Genomic DNA, 27,451 nt, shown 5'->3' with positions numbered 1-27,451 from the left:
CCCAAAAACCAAAAAAGAAAAAAGAAAAAAAAGAAAAAACAAGCTTATTGAAAGAGATGCAAAACTGGTGTTTTTCTCAATAGTTCAAAGCTATTTCCTGGCCAAAATTTTGGATATAAGTTCTGAGGCAAGAATTATTTAGCAAATACTCAAAAGTCCTTTAGAGATGTCTAAAAAGCAGAACATTCCTTTCTGTTTAAAACTGCAAGGGCATTTAGAAGACAATGCAAAATAAAGTTCTTTTTTTTTTTTTTAAAGTATCTTTTGGTGCTGAATTTTCCAGGGAAAAAGAAATTTAAGTAAGGCTATATTTGCATGTAAAATCCCTTATGTTTGAAAGGAAAAGTTTTTATTAATACACAATACAGCAGCAGGGAGGTAAATATTTAGGCCAAATAAACTTTTGTTACTAAGCATGCAGAATGACAGCTTCACTAAAAGAAATTGTGATCAGCCATCCACACGGAGGGAAAACTTCTCAGTGAAACTTCTGATGAGATTTCTCTTTCACCTTCACTATTAGAAATCGTGGTCAGTCATCCACAATGAGGGAAGGCTTCTCAGTGGGCCTTTTGATGAGATTCATTAGATTGTGGTGGTGATAGTTGTCCACAATGCAAGGCAAACCCCCTACACCCTATCTTATTGCTCCAGCTGCAAATTTCTAATTTGAGGTGTCTGAATTCAGAATAGCATTTTTTTTTTTTTGGTGCAGGCTAGCACCTGAAATTAGAAAGATGCCTTTGTACTCCAGGTTCTTCTTGTATAGCCTGACTTCAGATCGTTGCCCTGTCTACAACCTGGCTTGTTTCAACTGTATTACATCACCTCTTCAGCAGGACTTGGAGAATGCCATTTCCTGTGAAGCGAGGGCCCTTGCCCCAATCACCTCCATCGACAAACTCATTCCTCCAAATAGCGTTCTGAAGCAAATTCAAGGAAATGTGTGATGGCCCTGAACTTCTGAATCTAGCGACTTTTTGCTTCTTTAGCTTAGTAAGTCTCCGTACCTACCAAATAGAATCTTGTGCCAGGCTTTATGCTAGATGATGAGGTCATAAAGTCGAACCCAAGGGACGGTAACTTTCCCCCGAGAAGACAAGATGCAAGTGAGGTTTTGGAACAATGTAACTAGCCCATGACACTTCTTAGCTTTCACTCTGGGATGGTTTCCATCTTCTCCACCCGGTACATCTTCGCGCAGAATCATCCGGAGTGAAGCCTTCGACCCAACCCACCTCTGGGTCCGGCCTCCTAGCGCAGCTCCCTGCCCGCATTCGCCGAGGCCCAGCGGGCGTGGCCAGCAGGACCCACTCCCGTTCCCCCACGAGCACCCCCGGCGGTGACGCGCGCTTGGCGCCTAGGCCTTCGCCGCAGCTACCGTTGGCGGAGCGCTCCGGTCTTCGGTTCCCTGCTCCGGGTGCGGCGGCGCGCGAACGTCCTTCCGAGGCCGGGCCTTCGCGCTTGATCTTCCACCGGGCACCATGGTGGCGGCGGCCGGCTGGCCGGGAGCAGCCGATCGCGGCTCGGTGCTCATCAGCCTCCTTGGGCTGGTGCTGCTGGCGGGCCCTTCCTGGGCCTGGAACGACCCTGGTGAGTCAGTCGCAACTCATACTCCCCTTCGGGGTGTCTTCAGCAGGTTGCTGGCGGGGGGCCTGTTTCTTTTTGTTGCCTCGAGCCTTTTCGGCACGATTTGCTCATTCCCGTTTTTCCCCGGCCCCTTGCCTCGGTTCTGAAGTCCTGAGGGACGAGCAGGGACCCCTGGGGAGTGGGTGAGGCATTGTTATTTTTTTTTTTTTGTTGTTGTTGTTGATTTATTTTTTGGTTTTAGGGTCAGCCCCGGCAGCGATCAGGAGGGTTCCTCCTGGCTCTACGCTCAGAAATCGCCCTTGGCAGGCTCGGGGGACCATATGGGATGCCGGGATTCGAACCACCGTCCTTTTGCATGCAAGGCAAACACCCTACCTCCATGCTATCTCTCCGGCCCCTATTTTATTTTATTTTTATTTTTGGTATCAGGGATGCAGTCCAAGGCCGCCTTTTTGGAAGACTTAATAAGCTGCTTCCCCACCTAGCCGATGGCCGACCTACTTTATTCTTATCGACCTTTCCCTGCATTCCCACCACTCCTAGGCTGGGCTTGCTTGCACCTGTCCCGCGCTCCCTTCCTTGTTGTCTTGTCTGTCCTCCCCGCCCCTTTTCTTGCTTTGTTGTCACGGCCCTCTGATGTCATCACTGCCGCCTGTTGCTGTCCCTGGCAGGAGGTGTCTGAGTCACAGTGGATGGGGCTGGCCCCAGTGCAGGCAGGTTTACGCATTATTGGCGGCACTATTTATGTGGATGGAACTCACGCTGCCACCTGCAGTGACTTGCGCTTGGCCATATTTTCCCAATCCCCTCTTCTTGTTTTGAAACTGTACCTGAGAATTTGACAAATGTTTCTTTACTCGGGTGTGTGTCCCAAGATGATGGTATATGCTGAGTTGATTTCTAGGGAAATAAGCAATTATTTATTAGTTAGAATTGTCTGAAGAATTTTTTACAAGATCAATGCTAGATATGTGTAGATCTGCACAGATTTGTATTTTATGACTGATGCATGTTTAGGTTCTGTAAGAATTTTATTTTATTTTATTTTGGTTTTTGGGTCACACCCGGTGGCGCTCAGGGGTTACTACTGGCTCTGTCCTCAAAAATAGCTCCTGGCAGTCACTGGGAACCATATGGGATGATAGGATTCAAACCACCATTGGTCCTGCGTCTCGGCTGCGATAGCCCTACCGTTATGCTATCTCTTGAGCCCAGGTTCTATAAGAATTTTAAGCAATTAAAAGTTTTTGAGTTGGAAGGTGAAGATACCAAGGCATTAAAAAGTATACCAATAGTGCATTTGTGATTTGGTGATAAGAAAAGTCTAAGTTTATAAACAAGCAACAGGCTTATTTCGCTGGTGTTTTGAAGTGCTGAAATGAGAGGAAAGGTGTTATTTGCACATATTTTGAGTAACCCATTTAATGGGATATTTTACAAGTAATAACATTTAATTGCCTATCCATTTCCCTTGGGTATTTGTAAAAATAAGACCTTGATCAGAATTGTAATCTAAAAACGAATGAAAAAATATTGTTTGGTTGAACTTGAAGTCAATTGTTAACCAAAAAAAAAAAAAAAAAAAAAGAAAGAGGGAAATTTACAGATGAAGAGATGAAGAGTCAGGTTAACTATGTAAAAAAAAAGAAACCCGTGAGAGATATGACAGTGGTTAGGGCATTTGTCTCTGGCACCCCATACCATGTGGCCCAAACAACAAAACAAAAATAAGGAACCAAGTTTGAATTAATGGTGAACAATTTCCTGGTTGTCCAGTTACTGTGTAAAACTATTGTTCTGGAACAGAAGGCACAAAATACTTTCTAGAGTAAAATGTCATTTTTTTGTAGGTTCTGCTTCTCGCTAAGTTTACTTTGAGGAAATGTTTTATGCAAGCATTTTATTAACTTACTTTTCATTAAGTTCTTTAGTAAAGTGATAACTATGCTTTAAGGTTTTCTTTGTTTGATTTGGATGCACTTTGTCTTTTGCTGCTAATATAGGGCAATAATTTGGGAAAATATTCTATAGAGATTATCATTTGCTAATCCAGTTCAATAATTTTTCTGAAAAATTTTAGTTCTAAAGAGATAACAATTTTAAGATTTTCTTATTGAAGTAATTGTATATTTAAGCCATATATTGGAGTACTGACACTCTTAAGGAATTTACATCTATTGAGGAGAGAAGATTAATAAATATGTAAGTAGCATGTTGTATGTGAAATGTGATAAAACAGTATTAGGAAGAATCGTTCAGGCAGAAGAAGGTTTCACAGTGGACAATGTTTAGGGAAGTGGTGTTAAGACGATATTTAATCAGAAGCCTGAGGTGAAGTAGCAGAAGACTTGGTATGATTTACCTTAAAGACTCATCTGTGTCTTCTTTGAACAGTTTGTAGGTTGTAGGGAGGAATTGAGAGGTAACTGAAGAGGCTTTAAATATGTAAGTAGCATGTTGTATGTGAAATGTGACAAAACAGTATTAGGAAGAATTGTTCAGGCAGAAGAAAGTTTCACAGTGGACAATGTTTAGGGAAGTGGTTTTAAGATGATATTTGATCAGAAGCCTGAGGTGAAGTATCAGATGACTTGGTATGATTTACCTTAAAGACTCATCTGTGTCTTCTTTGAACAGTTTGTAGGTTGTAGGGAGGAATTGAGAGGTGACTGAAGAGGCTTTTGTAAGATAAGTTCCAAGAATGGCCTTAGTTTAGTCCTGAAGAGAAGCTGTGGAATTGATTAAAGTGGCTGAATTCCCCCCCCCCTTTTTTTTCTGGTTTTGGGTCACACCCGGCAATGCTCAGGGGGTTACTCCTGGCTCCACGCTCAGAAATCGCTCCTGGCGGGCCTGGGGGACCATATGGGATGCCGGGATTCGAACCAATGACCTGCATGAAAGGCAAATGCCTTACCTCCATGCTATCTCTCCGGAGCCTGAATTCCCTTTGAATCTACTCTTTACTTTTTGGGTTTTTGGTCCACACCCGTTGGTGACTCTAAGGCCTTATCTTCTGACTCTGCACTCAGGGATCATTCCAGTCAGCTCGAGGACCTTATAGGGTAGCAGGGAATGACCCTGAGTCAGCCACATCCAAGGCAAGGACCCAACATGCTGTACCATTGCTCTGGCTTTCTTCTCACCTATTTTGAAGATGATCTGTTGGGTTAGATTCTGTAGGTAACAGAAGCAGGGAAGGCAAATTTGATTTCAAGGTCTTTGGTCTTAGTGGCTGCATGCACTCTGTTTGCTACTATTTCCTGCTTGTGTACTTTGGTGAGAGATTCGGATTTGGGGAGTATGGGTATTTTCCATCTTAAATTTGAGACCTACAAGTGGATTTTGATTTGGGAGTTTGGACTACAATGAACTTGCATTCCTTGGACAGATCTAAAGGTATATGTCTATATAACCTTAATTTTTTTTTTTTAATTTTTGGTTGGGGGGAGTGTTGGGCTCTATAACAATGCCAAAGGTCTGTCCTGGCACTGAGCTCGGGGATTCCTCTGACCTCAGGATTCCCTGAGCACTAATTTTACATGACATTTGCTCAGGTTGTGAATTTGAAACAGGGTCTAGGCAGCTGTAATCGTATCCATGGCAAATGTCTTATCTTACCTTCTATGCTATCTCCCTGGTTTGCATTTCTTCTGAACCCATAACTAACAATAAATTTAAGTTTTGCTTTTTGAAGGAAGAGCTTATCCCCAAGCCATGCTTTCAAATCCTACTTCATTAGGATTTTATTTAATACATTCTAAATAGATTTAACTATAAGAAAAAGAAAATTCACCAAGTGTTCATAGAGGCCTGGGGATATAGCTTAATAGCAGAGCACTTGCTTTTCCCATTAACTGCAGAAAATAAGTTAGATACGTATTCATTTGAGAAATAATAAACAAAGATACCTTCCACACTTCGTATGTACCTTCTGACAAGAAATAATTGATCTTCCTAATTGTAATTTTTCTTTTTCTGCTACTTGCCAGCTTGCTGATTTTTTTTCTACATCAGGAACAATGAAAACTCACACTTATTGGAGCAGACCTTTTGTTCCAGTTGATTTTTACTAAAGCATAACATATGTAGAATATATTGCATGCTAGTAGAACTCAGTGACTTCACAAAGCAGACATTCTGTAAACAACACCTAAAGAGAGCACAGTCATCACCCTCATACCTGTCTCAGGCCCCTACCCTTAGTACTCCCCACAAGAGTAGCTGCTGGCTTGGACTCTTAACTCCATAGATAGTTATATCTTATTTTTATTTATATTAGTGGACAGCAGTTTCTCTCTCTCTCTCTCTCTCTCTCTCTCTCTCTCTCTCTCTCTCTCTCTCTCTCTCTCTCTCTCTCTCTTTCTCTCTCTCTCTCTCTCTCTTTTGGTATGTGTGTGTGTTTGTGGAAGGTCTTTCAGCAGTATACCTGGAAGTGCAATGTAGTGTCAGGGATTATTAAACCCAGGGCACGGTACATGCCAGTTATATGCTTCTGCATTTTTTAGTCATCTCTTTGACTCCAGCGGTTTCATTAAGATGAATAAAATTGATGAACCTGAGGCCAGAGTGATAGCACAGTGGGTAGGGCGCTTACCTTGCATGCGGCCTATCTGGGTTTGGTCCCCAGCATCTGTATAGTCCTCTCTCCCATTTTTTTTTTATAAACTTTTGGGGAAAACTTAACAAATGAAAAAAGGTATAGAAGTAATCAAAGTCAAGAATGAGAAAAGCATCACAATTATAGAGTCCACAAAATAAATGTAGTATTTATCGAGCTATTGAGTAAAGTGGGAGACCTAATTTGATCCCCAGTACCATATATTTTCTGAGCACTCTGGGAGTGACTTCTGAGCACAGCTAAGAATAGCTTCTAAGCATCACTGGTGTGGCCCTAATATAAAAATAGTTAATTAAAAAAGGTCATAAATGTTTATTATTAAAGTCATAAGTATAGCAGCAAGGCGTATCAATCAGAAGAATAGGATCTTTAATTTAGACAGTAAAAAAATGTTTTGTTTTGTTTTTTAGTTTTTGGGCCACATTTGACTCAGTGCTCAGAAATTTACCCTGGCAGGCTCAGGGACTGACTCTATGGGATAATTGGGATCAGACTGTGTCAGCTGTGTGCAAGGCAAACATGCTACATGCTGTACTATTGCTCCAGCCCCAAATTACAATAAAAACATTTTAAAGGAATACAAATTGCCACCATTGAAAAATAGGTCATATCTAATTATCTGTGGGTTTTTTTTTGTTTTTGTTTTCTTTTTTTGTTTTTTGTTTTTTTTTTTTTTGGTCACAGCTGAAGAGACTCAGGGCTCTGTGCTCAGGTATCATCTCTGGTGAGGCTCAGGTGACAAGATGTGGGGTGACAAGGACTGAATCTGGGGGTTAACTGTGTGCAAGGCAAGCATGCTCCATACTGGTACTCCTTTTTTTCAGGCCACCTATTGATCCTCTTTCCCACCCAAAAGTAGATAGAATCTAGAAACTCAGAATAAAGCATACAAAAATATCTGAATTCCAATTCAAAATTCAACAAAAGAAATAGGAGTTTGGCACAATCTCAAAAGAAATTCATTATAAACCCAATCCTGATTCGAGTTAAATATTACATTGAATAAAATAAAATCAAGCATCTTTATAGCTGCACTAAATGATGGGATGGAAAATGAGCTAGTAATAAATTAATAAATGAAATATTTATTTGGATTTTGTCCCATACTAGGTGGGTGCTCAGGGATTACTCCTGGCTCTGCACTTAGGAATCACTTCTGGTAAGCCTAGGCGACCATATGAAATGTGGGGCTCAAACCCAGGACAGCCATGTGCAAGGCAAATACCTTGTGCAATTGCACTGTGCAATTTTTTGTTTCAGCCCCAATAATTAGAGTCTTAACAGAGAGAAAAGGTCTATTTAATATGAAAGTCAAACACTTTAGAACTGAAAAATACAGTATCTGAAATTCCTCTAAATTTAGGAGAATGGTGGTAACAAGTATTAGTAAACTTGAAACAAAGAGTTCAACATTTGTGTTACTAAGGAGTTTTACTACTTCTTTTTGCTTTGTTTTGTTTTTTACTTTTATTTTATGAAAACAAAGATGCAAAGAAAGAGAAGGTGAAGTTACATTGGGCAGATGATCACCCATAAACAAAATTCCCAGAAATCCTCTTGCTGACACCTTAATTTTGAACTTTCAGTCAAAAAACATTAATAAAACAAAACAGATGCACAATTACTTTGTCCCTCAAGTCCCCAGATTGTAGTACATCATAACAATTCTTAGCAGTACACAAAGCAATCTAAAGTGTTAAATATTTTGTATATACCAGGTTATTCCCTTTGGACCTATACAGTCTCTGTAGAGAAATATAAAAGTTCTATATAGGTTTCTTATGTGTGACTCTTTGCCTTTCTCTAGTTGCTGTTAGGATTATCTGCTTAGCTTAATTTTTTTAATTTTAAAAGTATTTTTGGTTTTTGGGTCACCCCTAGCAGCTCTTGGCTCTGCACTCAGGAATCACTTCTGGTGGGGTTCAGCAAGCTGTTTGGGTGTGCTACAGATCAGACCTAGGTCAGCTGAATGCAAAGCAAGCACCTGACTTGCTGTACTATCTCTCTAAACTCTTAATTCTAATTTATTTTTATTTTATTTCTTGTTTTGGGGCCATGCCTGGTGGTACTCAAGGGTTACTCTTGGCTCTGTGCTCAGACCATATGGGATACTGGAGATTGAACCCAGGTCCATCCTGGGTCGGCAGCATGCAAGGCAAAAGCCCTATTGCCCCTGTTTGTTTGTATTTAAAATACAATTAAAAATTTAATTTAATACTTACCTGGCAGGGGAGATACCATGATCACGAAGGTGGTTTTCCCAGGGGGAGGCTTATCCATTACACTCTGGATGTGCTGACCCCTGCGATTTCCCAAATGTGGGAAACTTGACTGCATAATTTGTGGTAGTGGGGGAGTGCGTTCATGCTTTTCCCTGGAAAAAAAAAATTAATTTAAACACTGGGATTACAAAGTTGTTTATAATTGGGTTTCAGTCTTACAGTGTACACCACCCTTTACACATGAACGTTTCCTACCACCACTCTCTGGTTTCCACCCACCCCCCGCCTGCCTCTGAGACAGGCATTTCTCTCTCTCTCTCTCCCCCTCCCTCCCTTCCTCCCTCCCTCCCTCCCTCCCCTCTCTCCTCTCTCTTTCTCTCCCTTTCTCTCTCTATCTCCACTCTCTTCCTAAATCCTTTGTAGACACTGATTTGTACTATTGTTCATGAAGAGATACTGTGCATATCACTTTATCTTCATCTAACACAGTTATTTTCCTGAGCAATCAGTTCCAATTATCATTATCATCGTCATAGTGGCCCCTTTTTTTGCCCTAACTGCACTCCTCCACTATTTGTGGCAAGCTTCCTACAATGGACTGATCCCCTTGGCCTTCCTCTCTGGTTATTATTACTACATTACCTTTTATTTTTTTCTTATATTCCGTAAATGAGTGAGATTATTCTGTCTATCCTCCTTCAGACTCATTTCACTCAGCATAATATTCTCCATATCTCTCTATGTATAAGCACATTTCACAACTCTATCTTTCCTAAAAGCTGTATAGTATTCCACTGGTACCACAGTTCCTCTGCTCACATGTTCTCGGCCAGATTCTTGATATTGTAAATAAAGCTGTGATGAATATAGGAATGCAGAGGGCATTTTTATATTGTGTTTTTGTTTTGGGCAAGTGGTATTGGTATTCCTACAAGTGGTTTTGCTGGATCATATGGGAGCTCAAGTTCCAATTTTTTGAGGAATACCCAAATTGTTTTCCAGAAAGTCTGGATAATTCAACATTCCTACCAGCAGTGAAAAAGAGTCCCCCTTTTTTTTAATTTTGAGAGTCCCTTTTTTTTTTCGGGCCACACCCATTTGATGCTCAGGGGTTACTCCTGGCTAAGTGCTCAGAAATTGCCCCTGGCTTGGGAGGACTATATGGGATGGCGAGGGATCGAACCATGGTCCTTCCTTGGCTAGCGCTTGCAAGGCAGACACCTTACCTCTAGCGCCACCTCGCTGGCCCCAGAGTCCCTTTTTCTTAACATCCTGGTGGTTCTTTCTCTTTGTGATGTGTGTGAGTCTCTGTGGTGTGAGATGATATCTTATGGTAGTTTTGATTTGTATTCCCCTGATAATAATAATGTGGAGCTTTTTTTGGGGGGCACACCCAGTGATGTTCAAGGGTTACTCCTGGCTCTGCACTCAGAAATCGCTCCTGGCTCGGGGGATCATATGGGACACTGAGGGTCGAACCCAGGTCTGTCCTGAGTCTACCATGTGCAAGGCAAAAGCCCTACCACCGTGCTATCACTCTGGCCCCAGTGTGGAACATTTTTTCATGTGCCTTTTGGCATTCTATATTTCTTCTTTGAGGAAATGTCTATTCATTTCTTCTCCTCATTATTGGCTGGCATTAGATGGTTTTTTCCTTGCTGAATTCTACCAGTGCCTTGTATATCTTAGATATTAAACCCCTATCAGATAGGTATTGGGTGAATAGCTTCTCCCATTCTGTAGATAGTCTTTGTGTCCTAGTCATTGTTTCCTTTGAGGTGCAGATGCTTCTCAGTTTAATGTAGTCTCATTTGTTTATCTTTGCTTTCATTTTCTTGGCCAGTGGTGTTTCTTCGTTGAAGATGCCTTTAGCTTCATTGTCATGGAGTGTTCTGCTTATATTTTCATCTATGTACCTTATAGTTTCAGGTCTGCTATCTAGGTCTTTATTTTTATTTTATTTTTGTACACAGCATTAAATAGAGATCTGCTAACTCTAATTTTTTAAGAAGTTTTTTTTTTGTTTAGGGGCCACACCCAGCGGTGCTTAGGGGTTACTCTTGGCTCTGCACTTCTGGCTGTGCTAAGGAGACCACATGGGATGTTAGGGATCAAACCTGGGTTGGCCACATGCAAGGCAAACACCCTACCTCCTGTGTTATCACTCAGGCTCTGAGAAGTTTTTGTTTTTGTTTTTGTTTTTGTTTTTGGTTTTTGGGCCACACCTGGCAGTGCTCAGGGGTCACTCCTGGCTGTCTGCTCAGAAATAGCTCCTGGCAGGCACGGGGGACCATACGGGACACCGGGATTCGAACCAACCACCTTAGGTCCTGGATCGGCTGCTTGCAAGGCAAACACCTCTGTGCTATCTCTCCGGGCGCTTTTGTTTTGTTTTTTAAGTACAAAGAACAACTTGTAATTTCTTCTTGAACTTAGCTAGAACTTTCTCATTGATCTCTTTTTTTGGGCGAATGAATCATTAGGACAGTTGGTCTGAAGTATTTTTCATGAGGCTGTGTGACTCTGTTGTGTAAAGAGTTCTTTCCAGGGTGTTGCTTGAGTTATCAGTGTGGGTGAGTTGTGCCATCTCCCATTATGCATGCTGTTCTACATGAACCTGGAAGGGGGCTGGGACTTGTGTTGGAGTGAGCCTGGGTGATGAACAGCAGTGTGTATTCACCAGTGCTGGACAAGAGGTGGCTATATTCAAGTTTGAGAGGCTCTGAGCAATGACAAGGAATTAAAAACTGCCAGTGCACAGTAACCAACAGGCTGCTGTGATTCCACAGATAAGGGCAGTACCAAGGGAACTAGATGCCAGAGTGGGAGGAAGTGGAGACTGAGGTCTCAGTTCTAGCAGTTGACATAGTTTGCTCTGGGGTTGGCTGACATCACAGTAGACATTGGGGGGCACTGGCTAACTGACTGTGCTCTTGGAGGTCCCTATGGATTTTCCAGTGCTTTCAGGTTTGCAGGTGTGTGACTTTTTTTTCTTTGGTGGAGAAGGTCCACATTTGGATGTGATCTGAGATCTAACAGATCTGTATGTAAGGTAGGTATCTTAATTTCTGTACCATCTTTTCTGTGACTGTGGCTTTCTTGCTAACATTCAAGTCTGCTGATTGGCTTGACAAGGAAGCACTTTTGTTAATCACCTTTTCTGCTCGCAATAAGTCAAGCTATTTGTTGAAGGTGAATGGAGCACTCCACAGGAATAGTTTGGGTTCCTATGGTGAGTGAGTGAGATCGCTATTCCTGATCCCTCCTCCTTAGCAAGCAAGATAGTGCCTGCCAGTAACTCAGGTCCCTGTTTGTACTCTGTCGTTTTTGCCTTCAGTGTTGTAGGATTGAGGTTTGATGTGTTTGGTATATATCTCCTTCCCAGGATAAGTTTCTGCACCTTAGAAATTTGTTCCTGATTTCATTTTATTGATCTGTAGTGAGGTTTCTTTTTTGGGAGAAAACAAAATAAAAAAGATACTTAGCTTAATAATTTAGTAAATATATCAAAAATTCACAACTGGTTTTTTATTTTATTTTATTTTATTTTATTTTATTTTTTTTACCATACCTGGTGATGCTTTTAGGTATACTTCTGGCTCATTGTTCAGTGTCTTGTTCTATGTGGAGCTGGGGAATCAAACTGGGGCTCCTATATGCAAATCCTGGCTCCTTAATTTTCTTTCTTTAGCCTATTGAGATATTAGAAGTTTTCCTAACTCTTTAGCTTCTCCATCCCCTCTTCCCCCACATGATGGCATATATGGTATCTTACTGAGCCACATCTCTAGCGCAATTTCTTATCTTTTGTATGTAATTTCTTTTTTCCCTTTTCTTGGAACTTTTTTTTTTTATCAATTTCAATCTGCCTTTTAGGATTTCATGAAGTACCTTTAGGTGTGGGTCTCTCGAGGCCTTTGTATTTATTAGGTATTTCAGTAAGATAGCTTTACATCATTTAGTTGTAGGAGTTTTTTCTTGCCTATTCTGGTTGATGTTGGAGTAACCGAATGCCACCGCACTCAGTATATGTCTTGTTACTCATTGGCACGTGGCTCTGTTCATTTTTGTTTGGGCGCATTAAAATTGGAACATATTAGCTACTAAGAGGAGTTATTATCCATTAAGGACAAGAACTCAGTAATTCCTTGTTACATGGGCCTTCTACCCCGAATTTTTGCCATAGTGACTTGACTTAGGTTTTAGTTGCTTGGACACAAACCTTGGGTCTCATCTTTGGGTCCTTCATGATTTTTTGCATCTACACCAGGAATTGATCTTTTATCAGGATAGGTCCTGGATCCACCTTGTCTCATACTTGGCTGGGGTGGGCTCATACGCTAACCTGACTATGGCTAGGATATTAGCAATTACTTGCTTAGAAGGCATATTTCCCTGTGTGGCCACATCACAATGATATGAAACCAGGAGACACCTCAGGACATCCTACTTTCGATTTAGCATATGTGCTAACACCAATATCACCATTTACTGACACTTCACAATGAAAACCATGGTTGAGAACAGTTCCTGGGACCTTGAAGAAAGAATGGGTTAGATAAATTAGTGTGCCTGGATCCTGTAGTTAGTCTTATGGGAAGGACATATGGGTAGGAACACACTGCTTTTTAGGCAAAAATTTTTTTCTTTCTATTTTATGTAACTTTTGCTGCAACTATGCAAAATTATGTCAACCCTTTCTTTTATCTTTAAATAGAGGCATCAGTCCGTCCCTTGGGATGTGAATTACTTTGTTTTACCTCATATTTCTGCAATTTTCTATAAAGTAAGTTAGAGGGAGATGTTGTGTTAACTGATGTTATCCCACTCTGATTATTCCTTGTTACACATTGGTTGGAAACATTTTTTTAATGTAGCACCTTGGATTGTTGTTTAGACCACTTGTTCTCTACCCCAGGGCGTGGTTAGATTCTTTCTAATAAATATGCCAGGTCTCAGGAAAATGGCTTTGCGTTTCCAATTTTCCCCACTGAGCTTCCTGCTTGTTAGGTGTGGAAGGCTTGCTAAGAATTGTGTTGGATGGGGCCAGCACAATAGCACAGAAGTAGGGCTTTGCCTTGCATGCGGCTGGCCTGGATTTGATCCCTGGCACCCCATATGGTCTCCCAAGCCAGGAGCAATTTCTGAACTCATAACTAGGAGTAACCCTTGAGCATCACCAGGTGTGGCACCGTAAAACAAAACAAAACAAAAAGAATTGTGTTAGAATTCCTGAACCCATTTCACCCCCGTCAGTGTGTGTGGATCATTTTTTGCATGCCATTTTACTCCAGTGTCCTGGCTTTGGAGCTTGAGGCTTTATTGTCAGAGTTTCTCTGTGCATTCTTTCTAGAATTTCTGTTGGATTTAAAATTTTGTGCTTTGGGTAGGATTCCAGAAGTATTTAGGGGACCATGAAGTGCAGAGGATCAAACTCTGGCTTCGTGCATGCAAAGCATGTGACCCAATCTATTCAACTATTTCTTTAACTCCACATTTAAAAAGCTGTGGAATATTCTACTGTATTAATGGAACAAAATTTTTATGATATATTTACTTGTTGACAGGAACTTATATCATTAAATATATTTAAGAAATATTTATGTATTTTTTCTGTTTTATTAAACTTCAGTTATATAAGTGTTTTAAAAAAAAACTTTTGATCTTGATTTTGGAGGAATTATGTAGAAACTGTGATGTAAAAATAGTTTGGTACTTTCCCATGGAATGAATAGAGACCTTGACAGTATGACCATCTGAATTTTGTGTAAAAAGTTTGGATGTTGTTAGAATAACTTTTTTGGGGGGAGTGGGTCTTGAGGGCATACAGTGTGCTTGGACTTACTCTTCACTCTGCTCAGGGATCCCATACTTTTGAAAATATCCTATGAGAAGTGTTCTGTTAGAAGGAGTCTTTTCTTAACAAGGCATTTATCACCTGTTATCTTTATTATTGTTTCAGATAGAATATTATTGCGGGATATTAATGCTCTTACTCTTCACTATGATCGATATACCACCTCTCGTCGTCTGAATCCGATCCCACAGCTGAAATGTGTGGGAGGCACAGCTGGATGTGATTCTTACACCCCCAAAGTCGTACAGTGCCAGAACAAAGGCTGGGATGGTTATGATGTACAGGTAATATTCACTATGTCAGTCACAGTCTAAATAGAATTTTATTCAATAAAGTTTTTAGGAATATTCAACAAAGGAACCAAAAATAGGTAGGCATAATAAATAAAGATAATAAATAATGAAATAAATAAAGCATAGAGCAGAAATCAATGAAGTAGAAAACCAAAATCCAATCTGAAAAAATCAATGAAAGCAAAAGTTTGTTCTTTGAAAAAATAAACAAGATTGATAAACCACGGACAAAACTCACAAAGAAAGGAAAAGAGAGAAACTTGATAATCTGGATTAGAAATGAAAAGGGAGAGATCACTTCAGATATTTTAGATCAGGGGTCTTCAAACGTTTTAAAGTGGGGGCCGGATTACGGTCTCTTAGAGAGCTGGAGGGCCGGACTATATGAGCTACTAATTCCTACTCACACTGGACATGTCTTATATAAATAAAATGAAAACCATTTATAAATAAACAGATCACGCACCAGTATTTCAATGGGAACTGTGGGCCTGCTTTTGGCTAATGAGATGGTCAATGTCCGGTTCCATATTTGTCACTGCCAGCCGTAACAAGTGATGCAAGTGGGCATCAGTAATCTTGATCTGGTTGGAGATTTCAGATGTTTCATTCTTGAAAAAGTCTGTCCACAGGCATAAGTGCTACGAAAGATGGTTACCATTTTGAGTGCATGGTTCCTGATATTTGGATATGTCTCAGAGGGGAGAGATGCATAGAAATTCAAAAGGTTACTTGACTTAAATGTGTCTTTCAGAGAGTCACAATTCTGCAGTTCAACCAGTTCCATTTGGTAAATTGTAAGGACATTTTCAATCTCAACAGAAAATGGGTTACGAAAAAGCTGTATATCCTGTTCATGGAGATGAAGCTCTTTGAATCTAAATTGAAACTCCTTTTGCAACAATTCTAACGAAGCCAGACATGCCAGAACCCCCCATCTGGCAAAAATTTGTTTCTATGGCACTTTTGACTGACCTTTGGCAGTGGAGGGAGTGGAGGAAAACCTCACTGACAGGCAGGCACAGCACACAGACACCATGTTGCCTGGGGGTGGAGCAGGCGCCTTTTTACATCACATAGTCACCCACATGTGGTACTCCTCGCCACGCGGTGCCAAGCGCCAGGTGCAAGGGCGCATCAGTGTCCCTCTTAACACAGCCCTTACGCCCACCCTCCCAGCATACAACATGCCATGGGCGGAGGCTGTTGACGTCATCCCTGAGAAACCGTGACACTGAGTGTATGTGATGGCAGGTATCTTGGCAAACAAATAGCGCTCACTGCTGGCGGGCCGATCAGACACCTCTGCGGGCTGCATGTGGCCCGTGGGCCGTAGTTTGAAGACCCCTGATTTTTTAGATATTCAAAGGGTAATCAGATACTATTTTGAGAAACATGAGAACATGAAAGAAATGGATAAATTCTTGGACTCTTACAACTTTACATGGTTAAACAATGATGTTGTAGCATATCTAAACAGCCCCATCACTATTGAGAAAATTAAAATGTAATCAAAAGTCTCCTCCAAAACAAAAGCCTAGGCCCAGATGGGTTCACTAATGAATTCTTTCAAACCTTTCAAGAAGAACTACTACCAATCCTTTTCAGGCTCTTTCATAAAATTGAAGAAACAGGAATACTTCCAAATAGTTTTCATGAAGCTAACATTAAGTTGATACCAAAATTAGACAGAGATGCTGCCAAAAAAAAAAAAAAATTACAGACCAATATCCCTGATGACAACAGATGCAAAGATCCTCAACAAAATTCTGGCAAATAGGATCCAATACATCATCAAGAAGGTTATTCATCACACCATGTAGGATTCATTCCAGGTATGCAAGGATAGTTTAACATACATAAATCAGTCAACATAATATACCATATAAACACAGAAAAGTTAAAACCATATGATCATATCAGTAGATGTAGAGAAAGCATTCGATAAGGTCCAATACCCATTCTTGATAAAAACTCACATCAAGATGGGACTGGAAGGAGCTTTTCTCAATATAATCAAGTCCATCTACCACAAGCCATTGGCAAATATTATTCTCAATGGAGATAAACTAAAAGCCTTTCCTGTAAAATCTGGTACAAGACAAGGCTGCCCTCTCACCACTCTTATTCAACATAGTACTGGAAATTCTTGCCCTAGCTATTAGGCAAGAAAAAGATATCAAGGGCACCCAAATAGGAAAGGAAGAAATCAAGCTCTCACTATTTGCAGATGACATGATACTATATTTAGAAAACCCTAAAGACTCTGCCAGAAAGCTTCTAGAAACAATAGATTCATATAGCAAAGTGGCAGGCTACAAAATTAACACACAAAAATCAATGGTCTTCTTATACACCAATAATAATAGAGAAGAAATGGACATTAAAAAAATCCCAGGGACCAGAGAGATAGCATGGAGGTAAGGCATTTGCCTTTCATGCAGAAGGTTGTTGGTTCAGATCCCAGCAACCCATATGATCCCCTGTGCCTGCGGGGGGTGATTTCTGAGCATAGAGCCAGGAGCAACCCCTGAGCACTGCTGGGTGTGACTCAAAAACCAAAAAAACAAAACAAAAAAAACACCAATCCCATTCACATTAGTCCCACAGAAACTCAGATATCTTGGAGTCATCTAAAGAGTTGAAGTGCTTATACAAAAAACTACAAAGGACAAAGACACAAACCCTATTTTATTTTTTATTATTTTATGAAGACAAAGATATAAAAAAAGGACAAGATGAAGTTACAGTTGGAAGACAATCACCCATAAACAAAATTCTCAAAAGAAATCCCCTTGCTGATACCATAATTTTGAATTTTCAGCCAAAAAACACTAAGAAAAATAAAACAAAACACATGTCCAATTGCTTTGTCCCTCAAGTCCCCAGATTGTAATAGATTATAACATTTCTTAGCAGTACACAAAGCAATCTAGCCACAAAATTCATGTAACTCCTTTAACATTAAAGGCTATAGTATTGTTGACTGTAATACATATTTATATATATTTATTATGTATATACTTATATGTATTTATATATTTATTATATATAGTTATATATATTTATAATACATATTTGTTGACTATAATATATATATAATACATTATTTCATTAAGGATGAGTCAAAGGAGCACAGCAAAGACGGTGTTAGAGTGGCAATGGTTTGCATAGACTCAGCAAAATATAGGGACATGGAAAGGAAAGCCCTGGCCTAAATACAAGGAGACCTTACCCCTGAAGTTTTCTGGCATAAGACCAATTCTAGGCTCCAGGCATATTAGGTCATCCCCAGATCAGCTGCATGCAAGCCAAACACCCTACTGCTGTGCTATCATTCCTGCCCCAGGGTTTTCTTACTTTTAAAATTCTTTTTTCATTTTGATAAAAAAAGAGACATTGACAGTAAAATCATTCACTATATGAGATAATACATAAAAATAAAAAACATGGGTCACAACCATTAAGAAATTCTTTCTAGGGGCCAGAGAGATAGCATGGAGGTAGAGCATTTGCCTTGCATGCAGAAGGATGGTGGTTCAAATCTCGGCATCCCATATGGTCCCCCGAGCCTCCCAGGAGCAATTTCTGAGCATAGAGCCAGGAGTAACCTCTGAGCACTGCCGGGTGTGACCCAAAAAACAAAAAACAAAGCAAAACAAAAAAAGGAAATTATTTTAAAAAGAAAATAAAAAACAAGTACCAAACTTCATGTAGATAGGGCCCAACAAACAGGTGAGAATATTAACAGTGGCAAATTTTACATTAAGAAAACTTGCTTCGGGGCCGGGCGGTGGCGCTCGAGGTAAGGTGCCTGCCTTACCTGCGCTAGCCTAGGAGACGGACCGCGGTTCGATCCCCCGGCGTCCCATATGGTCCCCCAAGCCAGGAGCGACTTCTGAGCGCATAGCCAGGAGTAACCCCTGAGCGTCACCGGGTGTGGCCCAAAAACCAAAAAAAAAAAAAAAAAAAAAAAAAAAAGAAAACTTGCTTCAAATGTGTAGATAATGGGAGCTAGAATAAACATGGGTTAAGGTTCTTGCCTTGAATCCTATGAATACTTTTTCAAATCCTGTGTGCCACATAAGGTTCTAAAGGTCCCTGAACATCATCAGTTATGTCTCAATCCTTCCAAAAAACAACCTTCAAACTAAAAAAAAAAAAAAAAAAATAATATGGAATATTATATACAATACATATGTAAAGAATAGGAGTAAAATGAGCCCTTATAATACCAATCTGGATTAAGAAATATTATCGAGGGGCTGGAGCAATAGCACAGCTGTAAGCATTTGCCTTGCACATAGCCAACACAGGATGGCCCATGGTTTGAATCTTGGCATCCATATGGTCCCTCAATCCTGCCAGGAGTCACTTCTGAGTGCAGGGCCAAGAGTTATCCCTGAGCGCCGCCGGGTGTGACCCCCCTCAAAAAAAAAATAAAAAGAAATATTATCAGTATCTTTGTACATTACAGTTTGCTTCTTCCAACACAGAACTGTTTATTTTCCTGAATTTTATCTGTAATTCCCTTATTTTATAGTTTTATGACAACTGTACTAGTTCAAATTATATGTATCAAATTTTAAAAGCTCTGTTGACTCTGATCACCTGTTTTTCTTTCTCTGACAGTGGGAATGCAAGACGGATCTAGATATTGCATACAAATTTGGAAAAACTACTGTGAGTTGTGAGGGCTATGAGTCCTCTGAAGACCAATATGTTCTGAGAGGTTCCTGTGGCTTGGAGTACCAATTAGATTACACAGATCATGGCCTGAAGAAATCAAGAGAGTATGGGAAAGGCTACGGCTTTAACTCATTTTCTGATTATTACCATAAGTTGCACTCCCCAGGTTCCAGTAGCATCAGTGGGTTGATTACTGTGGTGGTGCTGCTTGCTATTGCGTATGGAGTTTATAAGATGTTCCTTAGTGATGGTCAAGATCCACCTCCACCTTACTCTGAGCATCCGCCATATTCCAACCATTACCAGAGATTCACCAACTCAGCTGGGCCTGCTCCTGCAGGCTTTAAGTCTGAATTTACAGGTATGTTTTTCTAGATCATGCAATAAGTAGGAGGAATGTGAACTGCTATTTTCTGAAATAGAAAGTAGTTGTATTAGGAGAACAAAGTGGTCTTAATGTTTAATTTAATGTAATTTATCTTTTTTTGTTATATCCAGTGGTACTCAGGGATTACTCTTGGCTCCACACTCATATCACTTCCGGTGGACCCAGGAAACCATATGAGGTGCTGGGGATTGAACCTGGGTTAGGTGTACAAGGCTAGTGTATTATCTTTTTGACCAACCCCTGGTTTTATTTTTTAATTTTAACTTTTTACCTTTTCTATTTCTCTGTAAAGATAATTGAGAAGACTGCTTAGGGATGCATTAAATTGTAAATGTTCTTAGTGAAAAAAAAATCTACAAATTTACCTTAAATTCTTTCTCATACCATACATACAATGTACTCATTATGTAATCATAGATCTCAACATAAAAAAATATCGGGCTATCCCTGAACACTAAGTATGCATAGCACTGCTGGGTGTGGCCCCCAAACCAGAAACCTTTAAAAAAGAGAATGTAAAGAATAGAAGTTAAATTTCCAGAAGGAGGTATAAAAAGGTATTTGTTGTCATATTGGGATAAGCAAATTGTTTTAGGATGCAAAATATACTAGCCATAAAGGAGATAATTGACTTTATTATAATTAGGAACTTGTCATATGAGTGAGCAAAGTAGAATACTTGTCTCAAATACAGACTGGGTGGGGAAAGAGGGAGATGGGGGTCATTGGTGATGGGAAGGTTGCACTGGTAAAGGGGGGATGTTCATTTTGTGACTGAAATCCAACTACAATCATGGTACTTAAATAAAGAAAAAAAACTTGTCATAAGAAGACACTAGAAAACATAAAGGCAAGATACAGACTGAAGAAAATACTAGTAAAACATTTGTTTTACAAAGGAGATGAATTTAGATTATATAGAGAACTTCTCCAAAACTATAGAGACAGGTAGAATGTTCAATTTTAAAAATCGAAAGAGTGGGGCCAGAGCGATAGCATTTGCCTTGCATGTGGCCAATCTGGGTTCAATCCCTGGCATTTCTTATGGTCCCCTGAGCCTGCCAGTAGTAATTTCTGAATGCAGAGCCACAAGTAACTCCTGAGCGTTGCCCGGCATGAACCAAAAAAGAAAAGCAAAGAGTGGTAGATTGATCTAGACCAGAGAGAAAGCACAGTGTGTAAGGTTCTTGTTTTGTATACAGTCAATGTTTGTTCATTTCCCAGCACCCCGTATGGTCCCCTAAACACTGCCAGAGTGATCCTTGAGTGTGGACCCAGCAGTAAGCCCTGAATACAAAGAACACTTGAATAACCATTTTATAATGAAAAAGATTTTCAGATGGCCAATGAAAATATGAAAAGCTGCTTAGCATTATATATCTTAATTTGGATTAAGGAAATGCAAATTAAAACCACTGAATTACTACCATATGATTGATATTAAGGATACAGTGGAGTGAGGACCCAGAGCAATAGTCTGGTGGGTAGGACAGTTGCCTTGCGCATGGCCAACTTGAGTACTTGGGTTTAATCCCCAGCATTTCATATGGTCCTCCAAATAACCACCAGGAGTGATTTCTGAGCTCAGAGCCAGGAATTCAGTCCTGAGCACTGCTGGGTGTGAATCAAAAACAAAGCAAACAAAAAATATCAAAAGACAAAGTGGGAAGTATTGGCAGGGATATAAAGTATAGTCCTTTGGAGCTTGTTAGAGTTGAAATGGTGATACTGCAGATCTATCAGTATTCACTAACACTAAACATGTGTCAACCCGTGACCTAGCAGCTCTGTTCCTACATAAGTACTTGAGAGAAATGTACGCCTCTTTGAATGAAGAGAACATACAGTCCATAGCAGTTTGGATTCACAGCAGCTGAAAAATCAGAAATAATGCCCATTAACATTAGAATATAACTTATGATTCCCCCACAATAGCATGCTATATATTTATTAAAAAAACTCTAATGATTTATACATGAAGTTGTGGGGTTTGTGCTCATAGACTTAATGATGTACCTTGCACAAAGAGTGCCTGTTTTATGAATCTATAAATAGATTTAAGACTAGAATATGATCTGAGAAGCTGGAATAATATTTATAGTGAAGTGAATGGGTATCTGTTGGGGATTGTGTTGATGGAGCCTTTTAGGGTGTTGGAAATCTTTAACTGATGTGGGTCATTGTTAGATAAATTTATTATGCCATATATGTGAAGTTAGCATACTTCATGTATATTATTCTTTAAGAGAAACGTCCTCTGAGTAGAGGACATAAGGACCCCATTCCCAGCAGATACAATATTTGTATCAAGTATTAGTCTAGTATAGACATCGCTGGACACTTCCAGAGATTCTCTTTGTACAGGAAGAAAGCAACACTAGACAATGGGATCATTGCCTAATAGCTGTATTTTTTGGGTGGTGGATGGTTTGTGGACATCCCCAGCAGTGCCATGGCCTCTTCTGGCAATACTTGATCTAGTGATGCTGGTGGACCTGATGGTGACTGTTGGGTCACAGCCTTGCATTGCTGCTGAGGCTTGGCAGAGTGGCGTGCTCCAAGAGCTATACTTAGGGGTATTTGGAAAGCCAGGGGGTGCCAAGGACTTCAGGCCTTGTGCATGTACTCTGCCACTTTGAGTTCTCTGAGCCTTAGTAGCTGCTCTTAACAGGGCAACTATGACATTCCAGGAAAAGACCACACGCTTACATTAAAATAGATCCCTATTTTTCATGTCTGTAAGAAAGAAACTTTGATTAGAAAGTACCATTTTATGCAGTACCACTTTTTGTTTTGTTTGTGCCACACCTGGTGGTGCTTTGGGCTTATTCCTGGCTCTGCACTCAGGGAATCACTCCTGTGGGATTTGGGGGACCATAGGGAGTACCAGAAATAGAACATGGATATTGCATACAATACAAACATCCTACCTCCTGAACTCTTTTTAGCCCTACAACTTCAAGAAAATTATTTATTAAATCACCATGTTATTCATGATTCAATTACAAAGTAATTCACCAAGCCCTACAACTTGTTTTTTTGTTTGGTTGGTTTGGTTTGGTTTTGGGGCCACACCCTGCATTGCTCAGGGTTTACTCCTGGCTCTGCGCTCAGAGGTCTTTGGCAGGCTTGTGGGGGGGGGGGACCATATGGAATGCTGGAATTTGAACCAGGGTTCGTCCTGTATTGGCCGCATGCAAGGCAAACACATTACTACTGTGCTATCGCTCTGGCTCCATATAACTTGTTTAAGTTGAGACTTGATGAAGATGAGGATGAGGGTGAGTGATTGTGATGCCAGGGGACAGGAACTCACACAGGGAAGGCATGTGCTATGCCACTGAGTGATTTCCTGGGACCCTATCCTGAGCACTGTTAATAACTAGAACATACCAAATTAATACAATGTCTTTTATTTTGTTTTGCCTTTGCCAGCTATGTTTGAGAAGAAATAAAAACTGACATTTTTTTGTTTCTAGGACCACAGCCTTCAACTTTTGGTTTTGGCAGCGCTTTCACAGGCCAGCAGGGAGATGCCAATTCAGGACCAGGATTTTGGACCGGCTTGGGAACTGGAGGAATATTAGGATATTTATTTGGAAGCAATAGGTAACTTTTGCATTCATCTCACTCTTTAATTTATTTTTTACTTAAATTATTCTTTTGCTTACAGTATGACTGAACCTGATTTTGTTAGAGAAAATAAATTATGGTGAAATGACCCTATGAAATCAAAAGACATGGAATGGAGAATATATACTGCATATACTCTGTTCACTATTGCATGTATTATTTACCTCATTGTGATTTTGGCTTTCTGCATTTGTTCTTATGACTTACGAGATTTGGAAAACAGGTCATTGAAGAAAATAGAAAAAGCATCTATTTCTATGATGAAAATAGAAAAGTATTTATTAGGGGAATAGTACTTGGCTTAGGAGAGAGATGAAGCAAGGATGGAAGAGTTTTGGGTGGAAGACATTTGGGAATATCTTCAGTATTACTGGTGCTTTGAGTTTAGACTTTATCCAAATGTGATTTCAGGAAAAAAAAAAAAAGAGCCTCTTTCTTCCCCAGTGCCAATAGCTTTAACAGTATCAGGACTATAAAACAGTATTTCATGTTAACCCTCATGTGCCAGAATATTGAAGAAAACACCTGATACAGGGATATTTTGGTAGCTTAGGACAGAAACATTATGAATCACCAGGAAAATGCCTGACAGAGCTTTCATATCTTTATAGAGCAGCAACACCCTTTTCAAACTCCTGGCACTACCCATCAAATCCTCCCTCATACTCTGGTACATGGAATAGTCGGCCTTACTCACCACCTGGTACAAGCTCTGGTAGCTCATATCCCAACTCTGAGACAAGAACCAGAACGGCATCAGGTAAGAGCAAAAATGTGGAAGTTCTTATTATGTAGTAGTAGAGAAAATCAATAGTTGGGGATTTAGCAGTCTTGGTTTTATTTGCTCTAGTCCTAGAAATATTAATAGTATAATTAACTGATTAAATATAATTTAGATTGAGTATTTCTTCTTACTTCTGAACATTCTACTTTTTTCGACTTAGGCCCCTCCTGGCTGTGCTTAGGGCTTATTCCTGACTGTGTCCTCAGGGATCATTCCTGGCAGGCTTTGGAAGACCTTAACTGGGGCTGGCACTAATTAAATGGGGATCAAATTACCTTTAAGGCAATTGCTTTACCTGATATAATAGCTCTTAAACCCCTCCCCGCCAATATTCTTTAAAAATACAACAGGGCTTTTGTTTAAGTTCACTTCAACTATTAATTGAGGTTCAACTATTAATTAGAAGTTCTGGGAAGGGTGTGTATGTGTGTGTGAAGGGGGTGTGTGTGAAGGGGTGTGTGTGATGGGGGTGTGTGTGTGAAATGTGTGTGTGTACAGACCTTTTTTAGGGCTTGTGTATGTGTCACCAGGAAGAGGGTGTCCAGACCTTTCTTAGAGCTTGTGTGTGTGTCACCAGACCTTTCTTAGGGCTGTGTGTGTGTGTTTGTGTGACATCAGATCTTTCTTAGGGCGTGTGTGTGTGTGTGTCTGTGTGTGTCTGTGTGTGTGATACCAGACCTTTCTTAGGGCTTACTCCTGGTCTTCTGCTGAGGAATTACTTGTAAAAGCACCCTATCTGCTGTACGATCTCTTTGGTCCAGAGTTGGTTTTAATATGTGTTCATTCTGAGACCTCTAAAGATCCTATAAAATGGTTGCTTTGTAGGTAGAAGTTTGAATTTTAGAATTTAGTAAAACCCAAGGGCCAGAGCAATAGTACAGTGGGTGGGCATTGGCCTTATACGCAGTTGGCAAAGGTTTGATCCCCGGCATCTTATTATCCCCTAGCACTGCCAGGAGTTATTCTTGATTGCAGAGCCAATAGTAATCCCTGAGCATAGCTGGGTGTGTCTCACCCAATTCAATAAAACACAATAAAAATGTATTGAGACATATCTTAAATAATGGTTATAATGTTTATTGCAGTTTCTAATAGGACATTTTGTGAAAAATAAACATATAGTGTGAAGCTAAGTAACTATTTGGAGTTAAACAGTTTTCTAGTTAGCAGAAAATGGGTGTTAATGGGCAATTAGATTGAAATAATATGCTATTGGTTAAATTTGTGTAACTGCAGTAAGAGATGAACAATGATTAATTATTGGAATTGATAGAAAATGTATTTAAATACTGAAATATAAAGAGTGGATTTAAAAAAAATTTTTTTTTGTTTTTTTGGGCCACACCCTATAATGCTCAGGGGTTATTCCTTTCTATGTGTTCAGAAATTGATCCTGGCATGGGGGACCATATGGGATGCCAGGGATCGAACTGAGGTCCATTGTAGGTCAGCCACATGCAAGGCAAGCGCCCTATTGCTGCGCTACTGCTCCTGCCCAAGAGTGGAATTTTTATTAGATTTTTTATTAGATTCTATTTGTTCATCAGCAATAAAATGGATGAACTGAGTTGTCATACTGTGGAATACTGTGCAACAATGAGAATTAATAGACAGTTGTATATAAAATGTGTTCAGTTTCACCAAATACAAAGAAAGGTACAAATAAATATATATACAATATGATTATGTTAGTATCTTACTTGTTTTCAAATATGCATATTTCTAAAATATTAACATAATCACATTGTATATATTGGTTCTGGGTTGGCTACTTGCACGGCAAATATCCTACCTGCTGTGCTATCACTCTGGCCCCAGATGACTGGTAATTTTAAAATAATTCTAATATCTTAAAAAAGTACAAATTTGGGTGCTAGAACAATAACACAGTGGTAGGGAGTTTTCCTTATATGCAGCCAACACAAGATGGATCCTGGTTCGAATCCTGGCATTCCATATGTTTCCACGAACCTGCCAGGAGCAACTTCTGAGCACAGAGCCAGGAGTAACCCCTAAGGGCTGCTAGGTGTGACTGAAAAACCAAAAAAGAAAGAAAGAAAGAAAGAAAGAAAGAAAGAAAGAAAGAAAGAAAGAAAGAAAGAAAGAGAGAGAGAGAGAGAGAGAGAGAGAGAGAGAGAGAGAAAGAAAGAAAGAAAGAAAGAAAGAAAGAAAGAAAGAAAGAAAGAAAGAAAGAAAGACTGAAAGGAAGAAAGAAAGAAAGAAAGACTGAAAGGAAGAAGGAAGAAAAGGAAGGAAGGAGGGAGGGAGGGAAGAAGGAAGGAAGGAAGGAAGGAAGGGAAAGAAAGAGAGAGAAAGAAAGAAAGAAAGAAAGAAAGAAAGAAAGAAAGAAAGAAAGAAAGAAAGAAAGAAAGAAAGAAAGAAAGAAAGAAAGAAAGAAAGAAAGAAAGAAAGACTGAAAGGAAGAAAGAAAGAAAGACTGAAAGGAAGAAAAGGAAGGAAGGAGGGAGGAAGGAAGGAAGGAAGGGAGGAAGAAGGAAGGAAGAAGGAAGGAAGAAGGAAGGAAGGGAAAGAAAGAAAGAAAGAAAGAAAGAAAGAGAGAGAGAGAAAGAAAGAAAGAAAGAAAGAAAGAAAGAAAGAAAGAAAGAAAGAAAGAAAGAAAGAAAGAAAGAAAGAAAGAAAGAAAGAAAGAAAGAAAGAAAGAGAAAGGCAGAAAGAAAGAAAGAAAGAAAGAAAGAGAGAGAGAGAGAAAGAAAGAAAGAAAGAAAGAGAGAGAAAGACAGAAAGAAAAAGAAAGAAAAGGAAGGAAGGAGGGAGGGAGGGAGGAAGGGAGGAAGGAAGGAAGGAAGGAAGGAAGGAAGGAAGGAAGGAAGGAAGGAAGGAAGGAAGGAAGGAAGGAAGGAAGGAAGAGAGGAAGGAAGGAAGGAAGGAAGGAAGGAAGGAAGGAAGGAAGGAAGGAAGGAAGGAAGGAAGGAAGGAAGGAAGGAAGGAAGGAAGGAAGAAGGAAGGAATAAAAACAAACTTTGCTCTTTTCATTATAGGATATGGTGGTACCAGAAGAAGATAAAGATCAAAGGTGGATGCAGACTTTTTCATCACTTTCTCAAAAACAACAACAACAACAAGTGCCACCTGCTTTTAACTGGTGAAAGAGGATATTGAAAAGAACTTTGGTGTTTTGTCCTATGTGGATTTCAATAGTCTGTTATTTGAAACTAAGACCTAATATATGACAACATGATTATGTAGCGAATTGTATGTTAATGTAAAGATGGCAGCTATACAATATAGGTTTTGAAAGTGATGGAATAGAATGCTGGAAATGCATTGCTTAATTTCTCAAAGCTGTGATGCCTAAGAAATAGTAAGAATGAAGACATCATACCAGTAGAACCTAAATACAGAAATTGCAACCTTAG

The 27,451-nt window shown here is 39.8% G+C and overlaps 1 protein-coding gene and 1 non-coding gene across 2 annotated transcripts; both read left to right on the top strand.

Annotated features, from left to right (window-relative positions):
- The first annotated feature begins 1,167 nt into the window (after positions 1-1,167).
- On the top strand, positions 1,168-27,128 carry SARAF (store-operated calcium entry associated regulatory factor). The gene is made up of 6 exons (XM_049772384.1): positions 1,168-1,593; positions 14,393-14,571; positions 19,213-19,630; positions 23,137-23,266; positions 23,902-24,050; positions 27,074-27,128. The coding sequence occupies exons 1-6, from the start codon at positions 1,485-1,487 to the stop codon at positions 27,097-27,099; spliced, it is 1,011 nt and encodes a 336-aa protein (XP_049628341.1). The 5' UTR covers positions 1,168-1,484; the 3' UTR covers positions 27,100-27,128.
- On the top strand, positions 8,423-8,585 carry LOC126008482 (U1 spliceosomal RNA). Its single transcript, XR_007495810.1, has one exon. It is a non-coding gene; the product is annotated as a U1 spliceosomal RNA (small nuclear RNA).
- Positions 27,129-27,451: the final 323 nt, after the last annotated feature.

Source organism: Suncus etruscus, chromosome 4 (assembly GCF_024139225.1).
Source record: "Suncus etruscus isolate mSunEtr1 chromosome 4, mSunEtr1.pri.cur, whole genome shotgun sequence".
NCBI classification, from domain to species: domain Eukaryota; kingdom Metazoa; phylum Chordata; class Mammalia; order Eulipotyphla; family Soricidae; genus Suncus; species Suncus etruscus.
The sequence above is the reverse complement of the archived record's forward strand: the minus strand, read 5'-3'. Positions and strand labels throughout refer to the sequence as shown.